This window comes from Bufo bufo, chromosome 1 (genome assembly GCF_905171765.1).
Source record: "Bufo bufo chromosome 1, aBufBuf1.1, whole genome shotgun sequence".
Taxonomy (NCBI): Eukaryota; Metazoa; Chordata; class Amphibia; order Anura; family Bufonidae; genus Bufo; species Bufo bufo.
In genome coordinates this window covers 763944503-763965212 of record NC_053389.1, presented here as the reverse complement: position 1 = coordinate 763965212, position 20710 = coordinate 763944503, and the positions used below count along the sequence as shown (strand labels likewise).

General features: G+C 43.8%; 1 protein-coding gene across 2 annotated transcripts in view; it reads left to right on the top strand.

The window, feature by feature from the left end:
• Nucleotides 1-18403, top strand: part of LOC120986230 (mucin-17-like) — a 37169-nt gene extending 18766 nt beyond the window's left edge. For both annotated transcript variants that reach the window (XM_040414678.1, XM_040414679.1), the window contains 3 exons: nucleotides 9076-9154; nucleotides 11475-11521; nucleotides 13549-18403. In XM_040414678.1, the coding sequence (XP_040270612.1) occupies nucleotides 9076-9154; nucleotides 11475-11521; nucleotides 13549-18377 (4955 nt within the window). In that variant the 3' untranslated portion in view covers nucleotides 18378-18403. The remainder of the gene's footprint in view (nucleotides 1-9075; nucleotides 9155-11474; nucleotides 11522-13548) is intronic.
• Nucleotides 18404-20710: the final 2307 nt, after the last annotated feature.

Here is a 20710-nt window from a genome sequence, read left to right as displayed (position 1 = left end):
TCCGGAAGGCTGTTCCCCCACCGGAAAAGGCTACCACAAGAAGGGGAGCAACCACTGGCTGATCACTCCTTTTTGTTCACCATGTAGGTCAACACTACTGATCTACGCAGGTCATGCACAAGTCAAATGGATTGTCTCTTTGATTATCAGAAATGCTCTGCAACCCGTGGGCCAGAGTGGTTGCATCGGGTTAAATGTAGCATATTTAATTAGTGAATTAATGTTATGCTACCTCTTAGTAGTCTGAGGTGGAGGACGTCAGTCTAGCTAGACCAGATCTCTGCAATACAGTTTGTTTCTTACCGTCATTGAACTGTACAAGGCTCGTAGGAGCAATGAGCAGGATATTTAATTAGTACTCGACAACCCGAACAATATACAATTACAATTAATCAGCTCCCTTTATCTTCTTGCTGCACTCTGGTATTAGAGCGTCTACCACTGATGGTCTTCTGGACCCTCTATCATCTGATTAGACCGTGCCAGCTCCTGAATGATGGCCTATTACAGGAACCTAGCTCCTAAACCTTGTAATAACCCCATTATATATCATCACGGTCATGAAATGTTATTACGCCTGAAATATCTATCAGCAGGAACCTTTGGATCCTAATTCAGATGTAACATTTCATTACAGTAAGCAGCTGAAGAATCTGACCTATCGTGAGGATCGGTCATCAATACTAAAAGCCCGGAAAAACCCTCTAAGGCTCCATGCACACGACCGTATCATTTTGTGGTCCACAAATAATGCATATGGATTTACAGAGCCATTGAGAATTGCGGACATAGTCTATCTTTTTGCAGAACAGATGTGGAAATTATAGATAAATGATAAAACATGTCCTATAATTGTCCACAAAATGTGCCCCGAGGACCCGTTGAAGTTAAAGGGTCCTCAAAAAGTGCTGCTGGAACGCATCCGTAGTTTGCCAATCTGAGGTTTGCGGACTGCAAAACAGATAAGGTCGTGTGCACAAGGCTTAATTCTACAATATCTTATCACCGCAATGCTGATCCTAATAATAAAAATCCACACTTGAAGGGGTTGTGCGGTGCTCTGAGATAATAGAGGGGGATGTCCTCATCTTTTGGTCAGAGTGGTTACAAAGAGCGAATAGGAGAATAGGTTGTGTGGGTGCTCACCCATCCTAATATCATGCAAGGTGCTCTAGGTCTAACTGGCTCACCCAGCCAGTGACCGAGTTACAGAGCGATGGGTTTGAAGGGCGGACCGGCACACTCAATATCTGGGATACAGTGAAGAAAGAAGAATGAGGCGGAGATAATCAGTGTATTAAAAACTAATTTATTCACCTAAAATGGCATTTACGGATAAAATGCCAGGGGTAGCGATAAGAGTGGGTATACACTTGAGTAATAATAAATATACCGTATAAAAATCGTATAAAATAGTACAAAGGTCGTATAGAATAGTACAAATTGTTGCAAAAATAGTAAAATTCCGGATATAGATAGTCTTATAGTAGTCCAAAAAATGTGTGGTATTAGTTCAGTACAGCGGTTGCTGCATCCAAACTAGGTTGATGCGTTTAAATAGCCAGGATTAATACATAAGATCGCAGGTGGTGAGAGGTATGTGGCAGTCAGGTCAGGTGTACAGGTTTCCGGTGGCGTCCCACCCAGAAGACTTGCTCTGCCTGCTGTTACCTTTGCGGTGTCCCGTCAGTGCTGCCGATCCTTGTCGGTGTGCTGTAGGTAGGTTCTCCTTGTATCCGGCTGGTTACTTGGTTACAAAGAGCGTCTCTCACTCTGAAGGACCTGGTTTAAACGGGCAGCGTGCAATGCTTAACTTCCCCTGTGGTGGCGCTTTAGGGAAATGAAAACTTCCCGCCAGGTTTCCCCACTCCATGGCGTCCGTCAGATATCTGTTTAACGTGTACATTTTTTTGTATGTTAAACGTAAGACAGACACGGCATGTGAACCCAGCCTAAGGCCCCTTTCACACGAGCGAGTTTTCCGCACTGGTGCGTGACATGAACGCATAGCACCGGCACTAAATCCTGACCCATTCATTTCAATGGGTCTGTGTATGTGAGCATCAGTTCTGCGTTGTGTTCAGTTAAAAACGGATTGCACTCGCGCAGAAAAAACTGAACTACTGAACGGAATCGCAGACAAAACTGACTGAACTTGCTTGCAAAATGGTGCGAGTTTCACTGAACGCATCCGGAGCCAATCCGTATCGTTCGTGTTAAAAAATGCCTAAGAAGTAGGGACTGTCCAAGCAAATGAGAGGGAAAAAAGGATCCGATTGTTGAATTTCAACATGCCGGATCCTTCTGCTCTCAGCCATATGCTGCCTACGTATGACACCATATTACGGAGATATTCTCTTGTAAGGGTCCATACATTTGTACAGGTGCTGTATAGCGGCTCTATCCGACTAACGAGCCTAACGTTTAATAGTGTCGGCACCATGGAAACAAATGTACTGTTTAGCACTGAAAATGTCATTTTTATCCCACGTTATGGGGTAGCCGTGAAGTCTTGGCATCAGAAAAATCTAAAACTTTGGGACACAGGAGGAGTCAATGTCACAAGGTGTTAAAATTGCATCAGCGGCTGCTATTCCCGTCCCTGTGAAGCCTTATTACGGTTGTAATATCTTATTACAATTCACTGCTCTTCATTTCCATAGAATCCTTGTAATATCTGGTTAATCCTCCGGACCCCTGAGAATTCAACTCCGGAAAATCTACGCCCCCTGCCACACTGTGCAGTCGCCAGCATGGCCTCTGTAACATCTTATTAATGTAGCACGCGCGTCTCATCGCACGTTCCGTAGCTTCCTATTACGGATTATGGATCTGCATTGTGGAGAAGTGCTTGAAACGTAGATTTACTCTCATTATTGACCCACTTACCTTAAAATAATCAATTCATAAAAGTGTCCATCCCGTGACTGCCGCCGATCGATTTTAAAATTGATTGTTAACCCTTTCCCAACACAGCCATTTAGTTTTTTTCGTTTTCATTTTTTAAACCCCACCTTAAAAGAGCTAAACTTTTTAATTTTCCATTTAGCCAAATGAGGGGTAATTATTATTTTTTTTTGTGTGTGATAAAGATTGTACTTTCTAATGCCACCATTTAATTTTCCAAGCTGTGAAAATAAATTACCGGTATTATTGGGGTAAAAAACCTGATGGTGTCATAGTTTTAAGGGTTCTGTTTTTACGGCATTCATTGTGTGGTGAAAATAACACATTACTTGTATTCTGCAGGTCAGAATGATTACAATGGTACTAAAAACATATACGGTTTATTTTGTTTTAATGCTGTAAAAGAAAAATTTAAAAACTCAGAAAAAAAGTTTTCCTTTGCATCCCCCTATTCTGACACCATAACTTTTTATATTTCTGTCTACAGAGCTGTGAGGGCTCTTTTTTTATTTATTTTTTTGCGGCCTGTTCTGTTGTTTTTTTATTGCTACCATTTTGGAGTATGTATGACTTTCTGATAATTTTTTATTCAAAAGGAGGCAAAGTGAAAAAAAAATTCAGCTTGGCCACTTTGGCTTTTTTTTACTCGCATATTTTTTAAGTTCTGGCATCTTCAAACACAGCCATATCAATTATTGTTATTTTCATTGCTTATTTTTTATGTAATTTATGGAAAAGGGTGACATGAAAGCAAAAAGAATTTATTTTTTTTGCTCCTCTAGGGTACTTCAACATGCTATTACCATAGACCAGGGATGCTCAACCTGCGGCCCTCCAGCTGTTGTAAAACTACAACTCCTACCATGCCCTTCTGTAGGCTGTCCGGGAATGATGGGAGTTGTAGTTTTGCAACAGCTGGAGGGCCACAGGTTGAGCATGCCTGCCATAGACTGTAATGGCAGGGCTCAAAAGACCTGGAAGTCTTCAAAAGTCCCCAAGCTACCATAGCAATCAAACGGTTCCTCGTTGCAGGGGGCAGTTTAGTCACCAGAAGCAGTCTGCTCCCAGTAAATGACCCCCTAAGATGCCATGGTCCATGGCATAGGAGGAGCTAAATGTCCACGATCGGAGTTGTCTCTGATAACAGGCACTGCTGGTGGGTGCCTGCAGTGTGTCCATTTAGATCCTGAGTGGGCACCATCTTTATACACTCGATATCTGCTGTATATGTATGGCAGATGAAGGGAAGGGGTTAATGACAATGTGGTTTTGCTTCCAAAAGTGCTGCCATTACAGGTTTATTCATTAATGGGATTGTATCCTCAGACCATTCCGACAACTGCAAAGATTGTTTGGTATGGACTCACTCTGGTTTTTGCTTAGGGTGCGCTCACATCTACCATGGTTGCACTAGATTAAAAACCATTGACTGCAGCATCTACCAGATACCACAGTGCAGCACAATATACCGCCCCAGCAGAACCAGATACCACAGTGCAGCACAATATACCGCCCCAGCAGAACCAGATACCACAGTGCAGCACAATATACCGCCCCAGCAGAACCAGATACCACAGTACAGCACAATATACCACCCCAACAGAACCAGATACCACAGTACAGCACAATATACAGCCCCAACAGAACCAGATACCACAGTACAGCACAATATACCGCCCCAGCAGAACCAGATACCACAGTGCAGCACAATATACCGCCCCAGCAGAACCAGATACCACAGTGCAGCACAATATACCGCCCCAACAGAACCAGATACCACAGTACAGCACAATATACCGCCCCAGCAGAACCAGATACCACAGTGCAGCACAATATACCGCCCCAGCAGAACCAGATACCACAGTGCAGCACAATATACCGCCCCAACAGAACCAGATACCACAGTGCAGCACAATATACCGCCCCAACAGAACCAGATACCACAGTGCAGCACAATATACCGCCCCAACAGAACCAGATACCACAGTGCAGCACAATATACCGCCCCAGCAGAACCAGATACCACAGTGCAGCACAATATACCGCCCCAACAGAACCAGATACCACAGTGCAGCACAATATACCACCCCAACAGAACCAGATACCACAGTGCAGCACAATATACCACCACAACAGAACCAGATACCACAGTGCAGCACAATATACCACCACAACAGAACCAGATACCACAGTGCAGCACAATATACTGCCCCAGCAGAACCAGATACCACAGTGCAGCACAAAATACCGCCCCAGCAGAACCAGATACTACAGTGCAGCACAATATACAGCCCCAGCAGAACCAGATACCACAGTGCAGCACAAAATACCACCACAACAGAACCAGATACCACAGTGCAGCACAATATACCACCCCAACAGAACCAGATACCACAGTGCAGCACAATATACAGCCCCAGCAGAACCAGATACCACAGTGCAGCACAATATACCGCCCCAACAGAACCAGATACCACAGTGCAGCACAATATACCGCCCCAACAGAACCAGATACCACAGTGCAGCACAATATACCGCCCCAACAGAACCAGATACCACAGTGCAGCACAATATACCGCCCCAACAGAACCAGATACCACAGTGCAGCACAATATACCGCCCCAGCAGAACCAGATACCACAGTGCAGCACAATATACAGCCCCAACAGAACCAGATACCACAGTGCAGCACAATATACCACCCCAACAGAACCAGATACCACAGTGCAGCACAATATACCACCACAACAGAACCAGATACCACAGTGCAGCACAATATACCACCCCAACAGAACCAGATACCACAGTGCAGCACAATATACCACCACAACAGAACCAGATACCACAGTGCAGCACAATATACCACCACAACAGAACCAGATACCACAGTGCAGCACAATATACCGCCCCAACAGAACCAGATACCACAGTGCAGCACAATATACCGCCCCAACAGAACCAGATACCACAGTGCAGCACAATATACCGCCCCAGCAGAACCAGATACCACAGTGCAGCACAAGATACCACAGTGCAGCACAATATACCGCCCCAACAGAACCAGATACCACAGTGCAGCACAATATACCGCCCCAGCAGAACCAGATACCACAGTGCAGCACAATATACAGCCCCAACAGAACCAGATACCACAGTGCAGCACAATATACCGCCCCAGCAGAACCAGATACCACAGTGCAGCACAATATACCACCCCAACAGAACCAGATACCACAGTACAGCACAATATACAGCCCCAGCAGAACCAGATACCACAGTGCAGCACAATATACAGCCCCAACAGAACCAGATACCACAGTGCAGCACAATATACAGCCCCAACAGAACCAGATACCACAGTGCAGCACAATATACCACCCCAACAGAACCAGATACCACAGTGCAGCACAATATAAAGAACCAGCAAAACCAGATACCACAGTGCAGCACAATATACAGCCCCAGCAGAACCAGATACCACAGTGCAGCACAATATACCGCCCCAGCAGAACCAGATACCACAGTGCAGCACAATATACAGCCCCAACAGAACCAGATACCACAGTGCAGTACAATATACAGCCCCAACAGAACCAGATACCACAGTACAGCACAATATACAGCCCCAGCAGAACCAGATACCACAGTGCAGCACAATATACCGCCCCAGCAGAACCAGATACCACAGTGCAGCACAATATACCACCCCAACAGAACCAGATACCACAGTGCAGCACAAAATACAGCCACAGCAGAACCAGATACCACAGTGCAGCACAATATACAGCCACAGCAGAACCAGATACCACAGTGCAGCACAATATACAGCCCCAGCAGAACCAGATACCACAGTGCAGCACAATATACAGCCCCAACAGAACCAGATACCACAGTGCAGCACAATATACAGCCCCAACAGAACCAGATACCACAGTACAGCACAATATACCGCCCCAACAGAACCAGATACCACAGTGCAGCACAATATACCGCCCCAGCAGAACCAGATACCACAGTGCAGCACAATATAAAGAACCAGCAAAACCAGATACCACAGTGCAGCACAATATACAGCCCCAACAGAACCAGATACCACAGTACAGCACAATATACAGCCCCAACAGAACCAGATACCACAGTGCAGCACAATATACCGCCCCAGCAGAACCAGATACCACAGTGCAGCACAATATACAGCCCCAACAGAACCAGATACCACAGTGCAGCACAATATACCACCCCAACAGAACCAGATACCACAGTGCAGCACAATATACAGCCCCAGCAGAACCAGATACCACAGTGCAGCACAAAATACCACCACAACAGAACCAGATACCACAGTGCAGCACAATATACCACCCCAACAGAACCAGATACCACAGTGCAGTACAATATACAGCCCCAACAGAACCAGATACCACAGTGCAGCACAATATACCGCCCCAGCAGAACCAGATACCACAGTGCAGCACAATATACCACCCCAACAGAACCAGATACCACAGTGCAGCACAATATACAGCCCCAGCAGAACCAGATACCACAGTGCAGCACAAAATACCACCACAACAGAACCAGATACCACAGTGCAGCACAATATACCACCCCAACAGAACCAGATACCACAGTGCAGCACAATATACAGCCCCAGCAGAACCAGATACCACAGTGCAGCACAAAATACCACCACAACAGAACCAGATACCACAGTGCAGCACAATATACAGCCCCAGCAGAACCAGATACCACAGTTCAGCACAATATACCACCCCAACAGAACCAGATACCACAGTGCAGCACAATATACCGCCCCAACAGAACCAGATACCACAGTGCAGCACAATATACCGCCCCAACAGAATCAGATGCCACAGTGCAGCACAATATACAGCCCCAACAGAACCAGATACCACAGTGCAGCACAATATACAGCCCCAACAGAACCAGATACCACAGTGCAGCACAATATACCGCCCCAGCAGAACCAGATATCACAGTGCAGCACAATATACCGCCCCAGCAGAACCAGATACCACAGTTCAGTACAATATACCGCCCCAACAGAACCAGATACCACAGTGCAGCACAATATACAGCCCCAACAGAACCAGATACCACAGTGCAGCACAATATACAGCCCCAACAGAACCAGATACCACAGTGCAGCACAATATACCACCCCAACAGAACCAGATACCACAGTGCAGCACAAAATACAGCCCCAGCAGAACCAGATATCACAGTGTAGCACAATATACAGCCCCAGCAGAACCAGATACCACAGTGCAGCACAAAATACAGCCCCAGCAGAACCAGATACCACAGTGCAGCACAATATACCGCCCAAGCAAAACCAGATACCACAGTGCAGCACAATATACCACCCCAACAGAACCAGATACCACAGTGCAGCACAAAATACAGCCACAGCAGAACCAGATACCACAGTGCAGCACAATATACCGCCACAGCAGAACCAGATACCACAGTGCAGCACAATATACAGCCACAGCAGAACCAGATACCACAGTGCAGCACAATATACAGCCACAGCAGAACCAGATACCACAGTGCAGCACAATATACTGTCTGCCTAACCACAGTACTCAGCTCTATCACCGTCCTCAGGACAGTAATACAGTTGATTTCAGGAGGGAACTTGCATCCGTTGGCCAAGTGAATCAGATCATTATGTACTGGGCCACCATCCTTGAGGAGGCCTCTGGTGCCCCCTGGGCACACCACATTTTGCATCCTGCTGAAAGAACTAGAAAAAAAGGTCCCCCAAAAAAACAGGATGACTACCCTGTTGCCACTGACTTCTGTGGTACACAATATCAGCTCTATCGGTATGCTGCTCTTTTTGTGCCCTGTTGCATCCTGTTTTTATGGTAAATTTACCCAACAGAGAATAAACAGCACCTTTCAACAGGATGCAAAGCTGTGGTGTGAATCTAGCATTATTTGCATGAATTTCCCAGAATGGGACAGCCTCCTCAGTATGATCAAATTCCTGTAATAAACCCCCTTTTATCCAGAGCCTCCTTCTTTCATTTCTAAAAGCAACAGTCCCTGTCCTGATCATCAGCGGGGGTTTAGTCTTATAATTGGTCGCTGTTTTTTATCTGAATTGTTCTGTAACACTTATCATTGTGTCTTGAACAGGGCCTGTGTCTAAGCCGACATTGACTAAGGCGACTACAGCAGTAAAGGAAGCAAATGCTGCAAAGAGCAACGCCGTCAGGTAAGATCCTCCCTGAATTGATGGTCGGCGGTCTACGTCTTATGCTCAGGGATGCTGTGTCTAGCCGGTTGTAACAGTGTCCTTTGGGGTGGGATTGGTCCTCCACGTTGGAAAATCTCATTTTGTTCCCTGGCAATAAACATTGCACAGGGTATGCCACTCCTGGGACCCCCAGTAATCAGCTGAGGATCTCTGCAGCAAGTGGTCCATTTTCCTGCAGCGCCACCACAGGGGAGAAAAAGTATTTCACAGTTTTTATTAAAGAGCATCTGTCAGCAGTTTTGTGCCTATGAAACTGGCTGACATTTTGCATGTGCACTTGGCAGCTGAAGGCATCTGTGCCCACATTGCTGAGAAATCGGATGTTTTCATATATATGCAAATGAGCCTCTAGGAGCAACGGAGACGTTACCTTTATACATAGAGGCTCTGCTCTCTCTGCAACTGCCGTGCCTTCTCCCCTTTGAATGACAGGGCCAGGCAGTAAAAGCGTCATCATACATGGCCCTGTCCATCAAAGTGCAGCGGGTGTGGCAGTTGAAGAGAGAGCAGAGCCTCTAGGTGCAATGGTAACGCCCCCGTTGCTCCTAGAGACTCATTTGCATATATTAAAACTTCATCTTTCTCAGCAATGCGGGCACATATGAACATGGGATCAACACAGATGTCTTCAGCTGCCAAGTGCACATGTAACAGGTCAGCCAGTGTCATAGGGACAAAACTGCTGACAGATGCCCTTTAAAATCAGTAGGCTGTCCATGTAACACACAGATGTGCTAGGTCCTCCAGAGTTCCTTGCCGCTCTCTTATAAATTAGTGTCTTTTTCTGATGGAGAATATTTTAATAACAACCCCTTTACCTGAACAGTAAACCTAGACATTGATGATGCAACCTTGCCCACAGTTTTGTCATTCTGCAGATGTCTCTGCTCCTACAACAAGCAGTCTTCTAGAAATCCCACAAGGAATTTAGGAGAATTCGTTTCTTCTCGATTACTTGCATTTTCAGTTGGCAGATGGCTGGGGGATTGGGCTTCTCTACGAGTCTGCCTGCCCCGTTACTACAGATAGAACAGTGGGGGGCAGCGTGAGACAGAATATTATCACAGGAGAGGAGGCTATTAGCGGAGGAATGAATTTTTCTTTTTTTTTCTTTTTTATGCGTTTGTTAGATATCTGGATACCTCTGATGGGGATGGATTATTTAGGAACCTTGTGGAATCTTTAAAATAATTTTGTTCTTTGAAATATGTCCGCCTTATTATAAGCAATGTAACTTATATAAAAGTATAGGGGGTCATTTACTAAATGATATATTCCAGTTTTCTGGCATATATCTGTCGCAGATTGCGGCACAAAAATTAATTGCGCCAAAATCTCTGACTTTTTCCCCAGGTCTAAAAAATAAAAAAAAGAGCATAACACGGGCGAAGAAAGGGATGGACTGGTAGGCCCATCTCATTTATTATTTTCTACCCCTGTTTTAGGGGTAGAAAATTGTCAAAATGTAAGCCAGCAAGAGAGCTGTCTTACATTTAGGCTCCATTCACACGTCCGTAACGTGTTTTGCAGATCCGCAAAACACGGACACGGCAATGTGCGTTCCGCATTTTGCGGACAAGAATAGGACATGTTCTATTTTTTTCGGGAACGGAAATGCGGACCCGGAAGTGCGGGTCCGCATTTCCGGAGCCGGGCCGCACATTGTGCGGCTTCATAGAAATGAATGGGTCCGCAATTCCGTTCCGCAGAATGCGGAACGAAATTGCGGATGTGTGAATAGGGCCTTAGACTGGCCGTAGATACGCTGAAGTTATGTAGAGGCCTGTGGCTCTTCATAACTTCAGCGGATCCACCGCCAGCGCAGGGGTTATTATGATGGGCGTCTAAAACGCTGGTCTTAATAAATGACCCCCATAGTATTTTAGAACAGGTCATGCAACTTGCATAACATAGCGGCGAGATGACTTCTTGGTATTCTGTTTTTAGTATATTATTCCTAATATTGCAAGTTTCACCGTCTGGTTATCACGACATGATCCTTAGAGCCGCCATTACGGTTTACTGATGATATTCTACAGTATTAAAAAAGTCCATATGACAAAAGTGACCTCTACTCTCCAAATATACCCTATACGTTATACAAATGATATCATTGGTATCTACATATCATTTTTGGAATTACATAGATGACATCACTACAATGAACATTATATGAACATTTTAGCTATGTATATACTTGATGAGCACATACCACTATATATATATATATATATATATATATATACACAGTATTATATATGTGTTTTCTGTGTTACAGGACTGTAGCTGCTTCACCCATCAAATCCAAAACAGTCACACATAGAGGTAAGTCAGTATTAACTGCAGAGGTTCTGCCTAATCGTCCAATGTCAAAGGTGTAAATTTGGAAAATTGGCACATATGGTCCTTTTTCCTATTGATTCAAATGGGCAGAGAATGGGGTGTAATCAGAACCACATCTCAAAGCTTGCTACAGTCTCACAGTTACCGTGCTTCTTCAGAAGCAGGATTTGGGGTGGTACTATTTCTGCTTACGGAAAGCGCCTTAATTGGCAAGAGGAGGCTTATATTCCGTACATGCAGGGGCATGCACAGATCTCATAGGGCCCCAGAGCAAAACTTCCTACAAACCCCCCCTGTCGACAGTTTTCCCAGTATATGTGCATCAACCAACACAAAAAAACAACTGCTTAGATTCCTGACAAATGTACTTTTTATTTATAAAGTGGAAGAAACAGTTAAAGGGAACCTGTCACCGGGATTTAATGTATAGAGCTGAGGACATGGGTTGCTAGATGGCCACTAGCACATCCGCAATACCCAGTCCCCATAGCTCTGTGTGCTTTTATTGTGGGTTAAAAAAGCGATTTGATCCATATGCAAATTACCCTGAGATGTGTCCTGTCCCTGAGATGTGTCCTGTCCCTGAGATGTGTCCTGTCCCTGAGATGTGTCCTGTCCCTGAGATGAGTCCTGTCCCTGAGATGAGTCCTGTCCCTGAGATGAGTCCAGTGTGAAGGAGCCCAGCACCGCCCCGCATCCTCAGAATCTCCTCCTTGCTCCCCGACGTCAGACAGCCAGAGGGCCGCAATCTCACGATGCGCTAGCTAGCGCATGCGCAGTGTCCTCATAGTGTTCCTTCCCTGTGCTGGCATCAGCCTCAGGGAAGGAACAGCGCATGCGCTAGCTCGCGCATCGCGAGATTACGGCGCTCTGGCTGTCTGACGTCGGGGAGCAAGGAGGAGATTCTGAGGATGCGGGGCGGTGCTGGGCTCCTTCACGCTGGACTCGTCTCACGTACAGGACACATCTCAGGGTAATTTGCATATGGATCAAATCGTTTTTTTTTCCACAATAAAAGCACACAGAGCTATGGGGACTGAGTATTGCGGATGTGCTAGCGGCCATCTAGCAACCCATGTCCTCAGCTCTATACATCAAATCCCGGTGACAGGTTCCCTTTAAATAAAAATTGCAATAAAAAAGTCGCCCTTACCCACTTTATTTGACCAGACAACTGTCATAAATATATAACTAAATCTCCTACTTCCATTCACAGAGTAGGGAAGTAGGAGCTCAGTGCATAAGAAATGTATACAGTAACCATTGATATGAATGAAAGCTGAAAATAATTTCTTTGAGTTTCCCCCAGTGGTTACCGCCAAAACAGGCTGTGAATCCATGTCTGAAACAGGAAAAGCAGTTCAGCACTGGGCTCAGTGGAGTAACTAGAAATGACTGGGCCCCACACCCAGCAACTTCCTTACAACTCCCTCCTGTGGCTAGTCAAGGTCACTCTCTCAGACCAGGCCAGCGTTCTGTCCGTTTTCTACACGTGCATATATACAGTATGTTATGTCACTGTATATGTCATTGTATAATACTGTTGAGGGTAACCCTGACAATAAACTCTTTCAGTCCTCCTCCCTGTGTGATCACAGCAGGTCTCACCCTACGATATGCAGAATCGAGGGGCAGTAGTGCTTGCTGGAGTCACTGCAGTACTAAAACTCATCCACATCGCTGTTTTTGGTGCTGCAAATTCTTCCCATTCACATAAATGGACTGACCTGCCGTACCAGACACAACCTGACACACACAGATGTCCCTGTGTCAAGTACTATACTGACTAGAGAATCCTCATTGCCTTTCCGGTCTGAGCCCTAATTAGACATATATGCAGCCACTTTAACCAACTATTATTTTAGAAAATTCTATGCAAGTTGTCTCTTACTGTTCTTTATTAATTAAAATGTAATTCAGAATTAACATTGACACAGAAAATTCATAAGCCACCTAGCCCCAAACATTTCCTTGCAAGTCAGATAAAAATGTAATTGATTTCTTTATAGATCCAGCATCTGCAATGAAACCATCAGCCAAGCAAACAACTCGCCCTCAGAATGGAGAGAAAGGCGCTCAACAGACGGCATCTCCATTAGTCATAAAAAAAGAAGCAGCCAAGAAAAATGCTGAGGGAGCCCAGCTCGGTAAACCTAAATCTGGACAGGAACGAGGGAACACTACACCTTCAAAACAGAACGCAACTGTTAAAAGGGAAGTGGGCAAACCTCCAGAACATGGATCAGTGCCAAAAGATAAGACATTGTGCCTTCGACCAGAAAGTAGTACATCTGTGCCATCCAAGCCACTAGCCACAGCATCGAGCCCAACTAAAACTTTGAAAGCAAACTCTCTGTCTCATAAGCCAAAACAGATTGTGCCTCCACCAGAAAAGCCTGTTAATAACACATCATTATCAACAAAGGCAGCCAAAAGCCCAGTGGCAGCTACTAGATCAAGTGCCATGACTTCAACAGCAGCAAAACCCATTAGAACAGCATCACCATTGGTTAAGGCTGCTAGGCCTACACCAGCTTCAATCAAATCAGTAACAAAAACTCCAACATCGCCTGTTAAACCAGTGAATACACCATCTGTTCCACCTAAGCTACGCAATGCTACGCCTGCAAAACCACCAGGGAACACTGTGTCTACTTCTAACCAGGGTAAAGTACGCAAGCGATTATCAACCACAACTAAAGCGACGTCTGTGCCCGCTAAACAGGTAAACAATTTACCTACAGCAATCAAATCAGTAAAGTCATCTCCCCTGGCTCATAAATCAGTAAAGGAGGAGTGTGCTGAAGCCACACCAGTAGTGAATCAAGTCAGTCCAATTCTCACATCTGAGTCTCAACAAATCATTAATTCAGAAGTGGAGAATGTAGACATAGACAAAAATGAAAACATAGCTGTATCGGAGAAGCCTCAAGAACCAGTGATTGTAGCAGAGGAAGTAGTAGTTATACCTGTCAATAATGACACAGAAAATGCCATGTTAGACAATGCAAAGATTGGTGGGGGTCTATTAAAAGAGTCTGCGCTGCCTTTGGAAACAAATGAATCCATATCACCGGCTGAGGAAATTTCAGTAGAAACAAATTCACAGGATAAAGAGACTCAGATCTTAGTATCATTGGACCAAGGAGTAAAATCTCCCACAAAACAAGTTACACCTTTAGAGGAAGAGTTTAGTCCTTCAGTTGAAGAAGAACCAAGGTCTGAATCTTCAATTGTATCAGCAGAACCTGTTCAGGAGCAACCAAATGTTCTCAGTGAACATTTAGAAGAAACTTTAATTTCTCCTCTAGAAGAAATATATTGTACCATGGATGCTAGCAAACCTTTTGAGACCCAACAATATGTTCCTATCGAAGTTTCACCAAACAAACTCAGGTCTCCTCTTGAGCTAGCCATACCATCTGCAGGGCCAGACAAACCTTTGGAGGAAAAAGTAGAAAGTACAAAAGACCTGAAAGAAGACACAACGTCTTCAGAACAACCAGTTAATAACATAAGTGATGGGGTTCATATTTCAATCAAAACATTAGATGATGATGATGTTGCATCTCCCATTGAACCCTCAAATGAGACAGTAGAACCTGTAATAGAAGAAACTAGATATTTAGATGAAGAACAAATTGTTTATATGGATAGAGGAACCCATTCAAATAATTCAGAGAGAATGCCAATCAAACCCTTAGATGAAGAAACATTTACGGCAGATGGTGCTGAACCATTAGAAGATGTAGTGACATCTTCTTTAGAGCAAGTTACACCTTTAGAAGAAGAAGCTGTATTGTCAGAAGATGAGCTAGAACCTGTAGAACATAAAAGCGCACTGTTGGAGGAAGAATATAAAAATTCGCCAAATACTTTAGATCAACTAGAAGTATCTCCTTTAGATCCACAGGACCCACTAGAACTACTTACATCTTCGACTGAGGAATTAACACCTTCAGAAGAACTGGAGCTTTTAAAGGATGAAAAACAAACATTACAGGAAAGAGTATCATCCTCACAACATCTAGATATGACAGAAACAGAGGACAAAATGGACATAGCCAAGCCAACAGAGATAGGAGCCATTTCAATGGATCCATTCATATGTTCAAAGGAAGAAATCAACACTTCAGTGAAACACTTTGGAGAGACTATAATAAACACAGAGTCAAAAACATCTTTGGAGAAAAAAATACATTTGAATGAAATACTACAATCTTCATATGAAGTAGTTAAACATTCAGAGGAAGGAATGACTTCATCATTGGATTTATTACAGTCTTCAGATGGGAAAGCTAGATCTTTAGAAGAAGGAGCTGAAACATTACAGTCTTCAGCTGCCGAAGGCAGTTCTTACGAAGAGGACGCAATGTTATCAGTAGAACCCTTACAAGATTCAATTCAAGAAGTCAAACTTTTAGAGAAGGTACCCTTGTCATCAGTAGAACCACTACAGTCTTTATCACCTGTACTCAAATCTCCACAAGAAGACAAAATATTTTTAATGGAAGCACTGCAGGTTTCCGTTGGAGACATCAGATCTTCAGAAGAAGAACCAATGTTATTGGTAGAACCCTTACAGACTTCAGTTAAAGAAGTCAAGCTCTCAGAGAAAGAACCCTTGTCAGTTGAATTTTTCCACTCGTTAGTTGATGCAAACCAGTCTTCACAAGAACAACCAATGTCAGAAGAATTACAACAGCCTGCAGTTGAAGAAGTCAAATCTTCTCAGGTGGACCGAATGTTGTCAAAAGAACCACCATGTTCTTCAGGGGAAGCAGACAGAAATGTGGGTGGAGAACATACATCATCACTGGTAATGCTACAGTCTTCATTAGAACCCCTGGATCCTTTGGCAGAAAACTTACTTTGTTCAATTGACCCACTAACACAAACCAAAGAATCTATAACTTCACTGAAAGAAGCAACAACATTAGAAGGGTCACAATCACCAGTACAATTGCAAGACCTAAGTCAAAATGTGTCATTAGAAAACACTAAAGACGTGCCACATGAACTTATAGAAGAAGAAGGTGATGCTTCTTTAGAAAAGAAAGGAGAAGTAGTCCTATTATTGGAACAGCAAGGACATGTAATAGAGGAGGGTAATTCAATAAAAGAAACATTACAATATGAAGCAAAAATGCTTGGTTCTTCCACTGCAGAATCATCAGAGAATGTGGAGCAAACAAACAAAGCTGCAAACATACATCCAGAGGAATTTCAGGAGAATATTCCAGTTGGGTCAAAGCTGTTTGAAGAACCATTAATAATGATGCATGAGCCTGACCACGGACCACCAAAGCATATAATTGCAGCTGAAAAACAGCTAGACTCAGCAGATGTAAGGGTCGAGGGAATAAGTAATCCAATAAAAGTAGATCAGTCTGTCCAGGAATCTGTACTGCTCCCAGAGGAACCATTAGCATCCAGAGATGAGTTTAAAACTATTTCTGTGGAAGCAGTTGACTACCCAGAGAAACCAATAAAATCTTCATTAGAACAGGTCAAATGTGCAGATTATGATGAAGAGGCTACAAAACCATCAATACATGAATTAATGGATTATCGTGAGTATCTTATAACATCTCCAGAAAAATCATTGGACACAGTTATGTTTTCAACATCAAGAGATTTGGATGCATTTTCCTCCGAGACAGTGAATATCTACAGTATTGAATCAGCTTTACCAAATTACCAAGAAAATTTGGGAAAATTGGAACCAGCTAAGCCGTTGACATCAGAGGATTATGCATCTGAGACCTTGGTTGAACAACACGTGAATAAGCCATTAGTTTCAGATCTAGAAAAATCAATAGATTCAGATTTCTATGTGACTATGGATACAACAAAGCATGTTAGGAACCTTTGCACAAACCAAGTCATAGGCACGGATATAGAAGAAATCAAGCCCTCAACCACAGAAGTAGTCTGTGTTTCAGAAGAACCAATTTTTTTTACAGATGAAGAATCTTTGGAACCATTAGACAAGAGTACTGATGTTCTTGAGCAATACAATCCTATAGAAATTCTAGAACAAACTAAACCTGTTGAGGCAAAACCTGCCACAGAAGTAAGCTTTTCAGATGAATCTACCAGCATTTCACATACTGAGACTTCATCTCCAGAACATATGTTCTCTCCAGCCTCAAATACTATCTCAGTGCTGCCAACACAGCAGAATGTTGAGGTTAGCAAAACAAGTGATTTACATCCATTGCAGAATGAACATCCCTCCGAACACCCACAGGACACGGAAAGGGAATCATGGGTGCTAGTAAAGATGGATGAGTTATCAGATTTTAAGGAAGAGCCTGAAGAGAGACCACTGAGACCTGCAAGTCTAAATCAAGAGGCTGAGGTGCAGGATGAACAAAAGGCAGAGGAAGAGCAGATGGAAAGGGCTTCAGTCTGCAGTACCTTGAGTGATCCCCAACTGGCGGCAAAAAGTAGTAGCGAGACAAGTACTCCTGAAGAGCTGAAAACCTATGAAGATTCTAGTTCTGGGGTGGAGTCCCACTCAGATGATGCTGCTACATCCCCACAAACTACACTCACACCTGACCCAGATTTGGGTATTCATATGGGACAGGAAGAAGGAACAGAAACTCCAGCTGGTACACCAGCTTCAAACAACAAGGGGGTACCGCCTCCACTGCAGATTGTAGACATTGAGGGGAAGTCTCAAAGTACTTCTCTGTGTGGTATCTTTGAGTCCGCAGATAATGAACAAATTGTACGGAAAAAAGAAGTGACGACTTCTAGCGAATCAAGAGAACATGATTATGAGGAGACACCAAAAGAAAGAGGAGCCCAAAGAGGTAATGATGACTGACTGTGTAGTGCTTGGAGTAAGACACCGTAATTTTCAGAAAAACAGGGAGTAATTTAGAGCCACCCACTAGTTAGTGCAGGAGATAATGGACCATACCATGCTGAGACATTGACACAGGGGTGTGACCATCCGGTGATGTAACACTGAACAATACACATCATTAGACACATCACTTCATCTATCACCTTTTTCTTCGACATTTTCTCAGACCCCTCCCCCACCCCAGTATGTTTTGCCTTCTCCATTAGATCCGTGTTTTTTTTTTTTTTTTACAAATCTTATAATAAACATGGATTTATTTTGTACAACTGGTGACCCCTGTTTTTATTTAAGCATGTGTCATATGTGTTCTTTATTCAACGTAATTAGTTAAGGTCATTCTTCAACTTGTGTCATTTGTGAGTAGTTTGTGTGCTGTGCAATAGTTGTGACTTGTGCATTACTAGATCATGTGATGTGTATGTGTTACTGGTCTGCTTTATTCATATACTTGTGCATAGCTATACTGTAGCTTGTCCCCCGCGGAGACGAGAATGAATGCCTTACTTGACATTACTTCCTTGTACCAAACTGAACCTCATTTACAAATGTACACAGTCTCCATTTTTTGTGCAGTTGCCATTTCAGTCCGCTGGGAGGTCAATTGCAGTATTTTTCATGTGCATCACTGACAGTAGAGGTCCCTTTACCTGGGCCGGCAGAGCAGCAGATTGTTGGGAGGGAAGCGTTCCTTCCCGACAATCTGCTGATCGCTAGTGGAGGAGACTGGTGCATTTACATGCATCGATCTCCTCCACAGTATGGGGAGGAGAGATCGCTAATGCCATCGCTCGTCCCCAAACTGACTTGTTGTTTGTTGGCAGAAGATCTTGTTTCCACAGCACAATCTGCCGCTGGCAATCAATGATTTTTGTGTACGCACAATCAATACATTTACATCGCCAGACAATCCTTTAAAAAAAAAAAAAAAAAAGTTCTGAGAACCCCCAGAAAGTTTGTAAGGTTGGGATTTCAAGAAGATTTAAAGAGCAGGATAAACCCTATTAAAGTAGGCATTCTGTCTGGGAGAGTTGATCTTGCTGATTAAAATGATACCTGTCTTATGAAAATCCATTGCGGTGTTCCTAAATTTTTTTTTTATTATTAATGTAGATGAGGGCTTCAATGCACAGAGTGGTGGGTCCTAGCTCCTTGGTGCACTTCAGCCTTCCTATGATGGCCACGTCTTTGCTGTACTAAAGCCCTCATTTGCACAAAGGATACGTCTTTTTTTCTCTCCGCTCAAACAACACAACTGCTTTTCACAAGACAGGTATCATTTTAATCAGCAGGATCAACCCCATCAGGGATTATGTCTCGTTTGATAAAGTTGATCCTGTTGACAGGTGCTCTTTAAAAGGTGCTATGTCGTGGTTAATGTAAAAAATAAAAATTAGACATCATATGGTACATGAAAATCTGTTTCTAACAAAACTAGAACCAGCTCTGCACCTCACATGGACCCAGAGATCTCCCCATTGCTCCAATTGTGCTGTTAGATTCTGTTCAGGTTGGCAGCTCAGGAGGCATAACCTTTCTGCCACAGCTCTCCCTCTATCACAGCTCAGGCTGGTGACAGTTGAAGATTTAAACTGAGTGCATGCGACCACTTCATTGAGGTGGACAAGAAATAAGGAAAAGAGCACACAGCAGGTGGCGCCATACAGATAGATTCTATTTAATAGCACACTGCAATTATAAAAATATTCAGATCCAGGTTCTGGTTTGGAAAATGTAGAATATTTTTTGTGGAAAAGCCCCTTTAAGCAAGTCTTGATGAATCTGCAGATGCTCACTGTGTCCTACATGCTAAAATGTGGCAGCACTGGCATGACATGTCAAATGGTCACACTTTGATAAAGGCCAGTAATATATTCTTTTAGGCTCCAGAGGATACTTAGAAAAAACATGATTAGGGTCCAATCACACGTCCGCAAATGGGTCCGCATCTGTTCCGCAATATCAGGAACGGGTCCGGAACCAATTAATTCTCAATGGGGCAGGAATGGATGCGGAGAGCACACTATGTGCTATCCGCATTTCCGGAGCGCGGCCCCGAACTTCCACAACTTGTCCACAATTGCGTTCAATAGGCAGTTCTATGGGGGGTGCTGGCCGAGTGTATTGCGGATCCGTTGTGTGAATGGACCCTTATCCTGCAGACAAATATGCTACTACGTATGTAATTGAAGGCAGTCCCAATAACTTAAAGACAGTTTCACCAGTAGCCTGAGAATTAAGGATACCATCCGTCTCAGCCACACCAACCTTGGATCTTATGGTTTGTCTTAGGA